This window comes from Monopterus albus, unplaced genomic scaffold, assembly GCF_001952655.1.
Source record: "Monopterus albus unplaced genomic scaffold, M_albus_1.0 scaffold27.1, whole genome shotgun sequence".
In the NCBI taxonomy this organism is placed as follows: domain Eukaryota; kingdom Metazoa; phylum Chordata; class Actinopteri; order Synbranchiformes; family Synbranchidae; genus Monopterus; species Monopterus albus.
In genome coordinates this window covers 2566464-2575625 of record NW_018127907.1, presented here as the reverse complement: position 1 = coordinate 2575625, position 9162 = coordinate 2566464, and the positions used below count along the sequence as shown (strand labels likewise).

The following is a 9162-nucleotide window of genomic DNA, read 5'->3' as shown; positions in this document are numbered from 1 at the left end:
GCCAGCTGATTGATTACAGAGGAGGACAGAAAATGTTAGAGACTGGGAGCAGAGAGAAGTGTTTGAGGGTAGAAAGTAATTAAGGACCTAGGTTCAAGCCCTGCTATTGGCAAATATCGCCCCTGCTGAAGTGTCCTTGAGCAAGATATTGAATGTCTTCTGGCTCCAAAATGCATTCTGTAGCTGGCCCTGAACATCCCGCAGAGGGTGGCGAGAAGAAAGAAAAAAAAAGTATTTCTACCCAGACTAATGAATCATTTAGTTGGAAGCCTTCCCTGTTTTCAAAGAGATGTAATCATGAATTAGGTGTGTTTCTAACAGGTTAAACCAACCAGTCACTCAAAGGGTTAATCAGCCAAAATGCAGTAGGTGAAAGCATACTGTATGTTTACATCTCATTTATGTGCAGAGGTTTGAAAATAACTTGTCACTGCCCAGTTTACATATGGGCATTGACAATGACATTGTAATGATGGCTACACTGATAAGGAAAAAAAGGAATTAAATTCTTATATGGAACCTTTTTTATGTGTTATTTGCTCTTCTGACATTTTGCATTTGAAGTCCAAAAACTGTGATTTGATTGATGGCTGGATGCCCATGACCCAGGTGCATTAACTTCATACACACTAAATGCCAAAGCTGTCAAATCTATTGTAAAGACCACAGAATAACACCATCTGAAAAGCTGAATGTCTGTGGCAAAAATCGGTTTAATTCAGTGAAATTGCAGCAATGAGTGGGTTCACTCACAGGCCCAAATTAAATTCAGAGAAATCATTTGTGTCAAATTTTGCACTCCTCTGAGTTATAACGCTGACAAATATGAACACATTGACGCAATACAAATATTTTTAAAACCAGAAGATGATTTAGAATCATCACATTTTATATTTTCTTCAATGTCAGATCAATCCTGTCATCACTGTCTGCACAGTGTCTACAGTAACTATTAAAAGCTCATTTGGCAGACTTATACATTTATAGTGCCAATATGACAAAATGTAAATTAATACACAATAATACACAATACACTGTACACAGTGCAGATTTGCTGTCTCTTTTGGCTCAGTCTGCTGACTATTGATCTGTCAGGATCCCCCTGGACTTCCTGTTGAAAGCTTTTATTTTGATGCACTTCCACCTGGACTTCCTGTCGAAAGCTTTTATTTTGATGCACTTCCACCTTCACACATGGCCTCTGTCTCAGCTTTACCTGCCTCGTCAGTTCCTATTACTCACAGCTGTTTCTTTTTAGTGTCACCACCTGTTGTCATCGGTGTGTGAATGTTGTATGAATGGGTGAATGGTGTATCATCTCCTGTAAAGTGCTTTGGCCAGTGTAACACACTGTGGAAAAATGCGCTATATAAATGAAGTCCATTTACCTTTTACCACCCAGCCCTGCACTTCAGCCATACGTTCATTCACTCCCCATAGGTGTCTCCACTTATGCTGATTTGTTTCCCCTCCAAAATGTTTATTTGTTGCCTTTGTTTAGTGGGCAGGTTATGTCTTGTGCTTGTATGCCTATGTGGTCTTAATTTTTTGAGTTTGAGTGTGTATTTTATTTCCAAGTGTTCCTCGTGTTTTACGGTCTGGACCTGACTGGTGCTCTACGATCTTTGCCTCTTACTTTCATCCCTTTGGGTTTGCTACTTCATTTTGAGCTCGACTCAGACTTTGGATTTTATCTCTGCTACTCCCTGCCTGTACACAGTAAGTTAAAACGGTTAAACTTGACCTGCCAGGCTTATGAGAGTTTTATATTTTTACTAGTTGAAGTGTAATATGATCAGGTGTGGTGGAGACCATCAGATGGTTTGTGAATCAGGCTGTGTTTTGCATATACAAACATTTTTCTGTTTTGTAGGTTTGATATCTGCTGGCTAGCTAGCCAGCTAGTTAGCTACAGAATGCATTTCCTGGAGGTTTCTTCTTCTACTGCTATTTAAGCAGTGTAGATTTTTTTCTTGGTAGTGAAGCCAATTGTTTAATACTTTTGTATATATCAGGAACATTCCATCTAAACTCTCCCTCTGTCTGTGTGTGTGTGTGTGTGTGTGTGCGCGCGCGCATAATACGTGTACTTTTATTTTCCTAATGCACATTTTTCTTGTCTCATTTGACATACTTTCACTCTGTCTTGTTTACTTGTCTACTTGTTGCCTTACAGAAGAGCATTGTACATTCACATTGAGAGCCACTGTACTAGAGTCAGATTCCTCATGTCCAACACACCTGGCCAATAAAGCTGATTCTGATTCAATTCCACCAAGACATACAGGAATTATCTTCAGGCAGTTCTTTTGCCAGAGCAGCTGTGTGGGTTGCTGAACTCGCCATCAGTGCTTTTACCCAGTAAGTTTTATTTTTTATTATTGTGACGTGAGAGAGAATTTCCGGAGACTGAGTGTGACTTCTGTAATTAATGTGAGAACTTAAAATGATCCTTGAAGTACAGTGTATTAATCTCCTCTCAATAATGAAGAGCACAGGATGTGTGTGCGCTGAATATTTTGCTGCTTTCTAAGTGTATTTCTCTTTACAAGTACTTGAACTTGAATCTGTGTATTTCTGTGCACGTATGTGTTTGGTATACCAAATGTTGCTCTATCAACTGTAGGTCAAGAGTGCTCAATCACACTCTGTAATCTAACTGCTTGTTTGCCAGATGTTGTTGTGAATGAAAAGAGCAGTGAAGTGTAGAAATTGAGGTGGGATATATTTTCCTATATATATGCACATCCCTTCTTTAATAAGATGATCAAGCTCCAGCCTCTTGAGTTTTCATCAAACTCAAGCATGTCATACAGCAGCAACTGCTCATGTTCATTGTTAATGTTGGCACACTGAAGACGTTTTGACCTCTAGATCTCCATGTATTATCATTATTATTATTATTTGCTGTACTATACAAAGATTTTCGGTTGACCTTTTTTGAATATGAAGTAACATTTTTGTTTTACTGACAAAATGTTTATATCAGAAAAACCTAAATCTTGTTATGGGGTGAAAATGTATTTTACATTTGCTCTACAAACATCATCCAGTATGTACATAAGTAAATGCAGTAATAATTCTTTCATAGGGAATGAACATTGATTGGAAAGTAATACATTTAGCCAATTGAAATAGCTTGTTGTACATTCTCAAAAAACAATGAGATTTCTGTCAGATAATGCACCGTTTCTCCTAGAAAATTGTTGCAATCACAAATTTTGGTTTTCTCAAGTGTATTTTCTTTTGTTTGCATTGGAACAGCAATGGGGGAGCCAAATCTGGTGCACTGCACACAGAACTGCAAAAATGGATGGGACAGAGTTATTGACACCCTCAACTTAATATTTGGTACCATTCGGGGAGCTGTATGTGAGAACCAAAAAGTCAGTTGACCTTTGGATTCAAGAACTCCACCCCTGTTCTCACCCTAATACTTAACCCCTTTGAGTTGTAGGTAGCATATCTGGATATGTAGCTTAATTTGACATAACACTGGTACTAGAGGAGTGATGCTAATTGTAACGTCCGATGGTCTGTGTGCTTTGTGGCCAATTTTGAAAATGAAACAGACTGTTGCCTGATTTTGCTTGATACATTAATAAATGGAACTTGGGAATTACAGTAGCCTGTTATGTGCCTCCAGCTTCAGGTCTGTGTGTCTGAGGGCTGGGTTTCACAAGGTGCAGAGCAAAACAGACAGAAGTGTGCATTTTGGCTACATTCACATAAAATCCTTCCCATAGGGAAAATGTCCATCTTTATACTTTAATATTGTCTTTATTTTATATTTGCGTTACATTTTTTACATAACTCTATTGACGGAGGTGTTGGCCCTCATGTGGACTTAGGGGACTGGTGGTAACATTTGTTTTATTTTTCAAGCCATTTTGGCTGTGTTGAATGATTGTAGCTCAAATTTGCTACAGGTTATTTATTTTTGGAAAACTTAAAAACTGAGGTCTCATTTCCTTATATTTGCCTAAAATGGCTAAAATAAAAATAGTCACACATATGTACCTAGCTTACTTTTACTCACCATTCATCATTTAAAACGAGAGGGTCTCAAAATGCAGTTTTAATAGTTGACCAGCAGATGGTGACGCGAGACCATTTTCAAACCCTGCATGCAAATTCATCCAAATTTTACTGTTTTTGAAAGGGTCACTTGCTAAAGTGATCGAAAATGATAATGTATCACTACTGTGTTATATCTATGATTTGTGTCCGTTTGAATTTACGCAACCGTGTTTGTGCACGTGTTGGTACGTGCATGTGCCTAAATAGTTCTCGCTGTGTAAAACCAGCCACGTAGGTGTGTCTGTGTCCAACTTCAAGTTTTTTGTTTTAGAAGGCCAGATTCTGTGTTCTATAATTCAAGATCTGAATCGAAACCAAATGCATTCGTGCATGGCTGACGCCGCTCGGCTCACCTCATCTCCTCTCGTCTTCCTCTTGGATTTGCTCATGCGCACTCCATGTGTGCGTGTGTCTCTGTGTCCACGCATGCATGCATGTGTGCGTGTCTGACTTCATAAGGCCTTTCTCTTACAAGGCCGCAATTTATTTCAAAAACATTTCAAGACGAGAAGCAAGAACTTCACACCCTTGTCTCCTACATATCAAGACGGGGCAGGAATGTGCTGCTGCTCAGTACCAGGCACCGGGTCCCCCATGTGGGTGGGGGACAGAAGAAGACGCCAGCGATGATTGTAGACTACAACCGCTGCAGACCTCGTCGTGGAACTGCAGGGTGATGGTGGTGGTGCTGGTGCTGCTGCAGGTCCCTCTCAGAGGAGCAAAGTCAAAGTCTCAACTTGTGCACAAAAAAGAGGGTTGGAGTGTTGTAAGTGCCATAAGTTTATCTGCAAGAACCAGCCTCTGCTCTGCTTGAGCTGGACTCTAATACACAGTCATTCAAGGTTAATGTTTTTAAATAAATGTTCTGGTTCAAACTAATCTTGTATTTTTATTCATTTTTAGAACACAACAGGGTAATATGAATTTGACATTTTAGAGATGTTTGTGTAAGAAGCCAAGTGTAAAAAGCCTCAAAACCAATATTGCTATTCACTGACCCATCCCAGGGCCTAATAATAATAATCATCATCAAATACTGGTTGAAATGTGTTTTTTGGAAATTTTAATTTATTTTTTTTCCAGCCTCTGCTCTGCTTGAGCTGGACTCTAATACACAGTCATTCAAGGTTAATGTTTTTAAATAAATGTTCTGGTTCAAACTAATCTTGTATTTTTATTCATTTTTAGAACACAACAGGGTAATATGAATTTGACATTTTAGAGATGTTTGTGTAAGAAGCCAAGTGTAAAAAGCCTCAAAACCAATATTGCTATTCACTGACCCATCCCAGGGCCTAATAATAATAATCATCATCAAATACTGGTTGAAATGTGTTTTTTGGAAATTTTAATTTATTTTTTTTCCCATTAAAAAATATGGTTATGAAAACATACTGGCCTATAAAGGGTTAAAACATTCCAGAAGTTTAATTCATATTTGATATGTATATTTCAGGCAGGAGTAGTTCTAAAAGATTGGCTGGTTTAAAGTGTGGAAAAAAATTCATTTTTAGAACACAACAGGGTAATATGAATTTGACATTTTAGAGATGTTTGTGTAAGAAGCCAAGTGTAAAAAGCCTCAAAACCAATATTGCTATTCACTGACCCATCCCAGGGCCTAATAATAATAATCATCATCAAATACTGGTTGAAATGTGTTTTTTGACCTTAATTGTAGTTAACTCTTGCTCAGCACTTTTGCCTTTTTAAGCTGCAAGCTATTTAAAGTGGTTACTGTTTACAATAAATGCATTGTCTGCTGTTTATTTCAATATGCCACTTAGTATTTGTCACTGGTATGAGTTTGATACCTTTTAAGATTGAAGCCACTCGTACTATGTAAGGAACATGGCTGCAATTAATAGAATTGGTAATGGTATTTACAGTGCATATGGAAATGATCAAGCATTGACAATAGTCAGCAGTATTGGCAGAAGCAGGGGAGAGCCCTACAAAGCCGGCCCTGATATTTTATGGACGGTGTCTGAATTAGAACCATTTTCATACATGGCTCCCTTCAGTTTTGGGGGCACTTTAAGCAACATTTTCTTGCCAGCTGGGTTTATGTAAAGGGTTGTTTTTATTTTGAGAAGTCAAACCAGTCACAAAGCACCTTTTTAAATGAACTGGAAAAACTTTTCATTTCTGTCTCCTGGACCTTGTTATTGTAGGGGCGAGTACAACTCCCCACACTGAACCCTGCTCACACAATAAAGCAGTCATCTTGTTTATTAGCATTTCTCCCCCAGCGGAAAGAGTTTATAATAGTAATGACTGGGTTTTGTGTCTTGTTGCTCTTGGAACATTTGCTACAGCAACATCCACTTATTAAACAACCTGAAGTCCCACAGGATGGATCTGTTTTGCTTGCTTGCCTATTTTTCACACTGATGGTAATATTAAGGTGCAGAGACATTGTTCAGTATATTAATATGTATCCTCCAGCTAAAAGATTTCTACAAGTCACAATATGGTGTCTCTATACATATTTAAAGGAGCTGAACCTGAAGGGAGTAAATGTACCACTAGAAATAATTGTGTGTTTGACAAAGAGAGTGCTCAGGTAAATTATGTACTGGTAAATTAAGTGAATGTGATTTACATTTTAGGAGTGACAGTGGGTTTAGTAATCCAATTAAAACGTGGTTACACAGTAGCACTCAGGAACACATTACCTAAAAAAAAATATATATATATCCATATCAAGCCTCAGTGGAGTGAAGAGTGAGAGGAATAGTGCTGGTAGAGTGAGGATAACATTTTTGTATGTTAGTCTCCCGTCCTGCTGAATATATTTAACACGGACAAGCTAATTGCTAGATTCCTTTGAAGCTTATTGAGATTAAAAGAGCAGAATGTATTGACCAAGATTGTTCTTCATCTCCCCGTCATTTTCTTTTTGATAGTATCGCTCCGATTTTCATGGCTTTTTTCTTCTTTCCTCACACCCTTGTAGACGAGCGCCTTTTCCTCTCTCCCTCCTGCTATCACTTGCATTTAAAAGCAGCAGTTTGCTTTCTCTGACAATGAGCAGATTTGTTTCTTTTCTGCAATCACTGAACTGATGTTAACCCTTTTTGTGATCTTAAGATGTATTTTTGTAGGTATGTGCATGAGTGAGAGAAATGCATATGTTGCCGTGTATGAGCATTTGTTCCCATGTATGCATGCTCTTCACTGTTGAGGCGTCTGTGCAACTGAATGTGTGTCTGTGCCTGCTATTTCTCACAGTGTGGGGGCTCAGTGACTTGCTTTAAGGGTCAGGGATAGGCAAGTAGTGGTTATGGTTAAGGTAAGTCTCCAGAAAATCAATGTAATGTCCCCATGAGGTCTCAAAAGAAATGTGCGCCTGCTTCGATTTTTGGGGAGAATCGTCCCTGGAAACAGTGTAATTTCATGTCTCAGTCTCTCTCTCTCACTCACTCACACACACGCACACATCAGCCTATTCTCACTTCAGTGTAATGAGGCAGAAGTCAGAGTCAAGCTGTGAACTTAGGAAACAAGATGTAGATGAACGGAGGCCTTGCCAAGACTAGAAGGCCATCAAGCTGTTCTGTTTATTGCCATCTCATCCCCCTCACACATACACGGCTGCATTGTCAGTGAAATGACTTAGTTTTTAAAGGCACAATCTGGAGCACCTTTTGGATTGAAGTATTTCCCACTTGTATTTCTGACGAGTTTGGCTCACACAGAAAATGAGGTTTTGGGACTTTATGCCCATTGTGACTGAAACAGTTTGTTTACAGATGCCAGTAGGGAAACCTTCAAGATGCATGTTACCAGGGATGTGGTTGTGCATCGAAAGGTGGATAAATGGTGATCTCTACAGGTGGAGATGATCATACAATAAGGCCCCACAAGCAGTAATTCATGGTAATATCTTGTTCCTGATCTCTCTCAAATACTGTACATTGCCCTGCTTTAGGTATTTCAGAGATCCTTGTGGCTGAAACACAGGTTTCTTTCCCCCATTGTGGGATTAATTGTGAGAGTAATATTTGATTGTTCTTGATTTCCTGGTTGTTTAGTCTCTACTGCTGTTCCTGATTCTCTCCACTGCTGCTTTGCCCTGTTTTTAGGTGCCTTTGATTTACTTATTTGTGCTGTGTAAATGTAATGTAACCTTCTGATGACACTATTTTATAAAACTTGTGCGTATCAGTCCTAATGCTTTATTGCCTTTATGTAACTTTTTATTTTAAGACTAAGTGTTTTTTGTTACTATATACTTACGTACGCATGCGCCGTGCGGAGTGGCAGCAAGTTACAGCAGCTGTGTCCTTTCCCGTGTTTCTATGAAGTTCTGTTGGTGGCATCTGTTCTTATGGTGTTATGTTGGTTGTCCTCTATTGCTGCTATAACACAGAAATTTCCCCACGAGGGGGGGGGAGGATCAATAAAGTACCTACCTACCTACCTACCTACCTAATTCACACATTTTCAGAAGCACTGATTTATGCATTTCATGTTTTGATGAAAATCATCAGCTTGCTTCAGTGCAACTGTTTAATGCACACATTTTTTTATATGGGGTATGATAATGTGATATCATTGGTAATTCCCTAGTGGTTAACATACCCTTCCCCTCAATGTTCCCTGCTTTGATTCCATCCACTCCCCATGTTTCTTTTTTAGCGTTTGCTGTATGCTACATCTTCTTCTTCTTCTTCTTTCGGCTGTTCCCGTTAGGGGATCTGTTTCCACCTAACTCTATCCTCAGCATCCTCTACTCTCACCCCAGTTAACTTCATGTCCTCTTTTAGCACATCCATATATCTCCTCTTTGGCCTTCCTCTTGACCTCTTGCCTGGCAGCTCCATCTCCAACATCCTTCTACCAATATAACCACTATCCCTCCTCTGCACATGTCCAAACCATCTCAATCTGGCCTCTTTGACCTTGTCCCCAAAACAGCCAACATGAGCTGTCCCTCTGATGTGCTCATTCCTAATCCTGTCACTCCTAAAGAGAACCTCAACATCCTCATCTCTGCTAAGGTCTCTAACCCATACAGCAAAGCTGGTCTCACCACTGTCTTGTACACCTTTCCTTTGATTCTTGCTGACACTCTTC

General features: G+C 39.2%; 1 protein-coding gene across 10 annotated transcripts in view; it reads left to right on the top strand.

Moving 5' to 3' along the window:
- il1rapl2 (interleukin 1 receptor accessory protein-like 2) overlaps positions 1 to 9162 on the top strand; it is a 395718-nt gene that overhangs the window by 170700 nt on the left and 215856 nt on the right. Inside the window, exon 1 of one of the 10 annotated variants that reach the window (XM_020595457.1) lies at positions 1501 to 1719. The exons of 8 other annotated variants lie outside the window; for them this stretch is intronic. In XM_020595457.1, coding sequence (XP_020451113.1) covers position 1719 — 1 coding nt within the window. In that variant the 5' untranslated portion in view covers positions 1501 to 1718. Of the gene's footprint in view, positions 1 to 1500; positions 1720 to 2195; positions 2362 to 9162 lie in introns of those variants that run through there. One more of the 10 variants, XM_020595458.1, reaches the window with a different exon arrangement.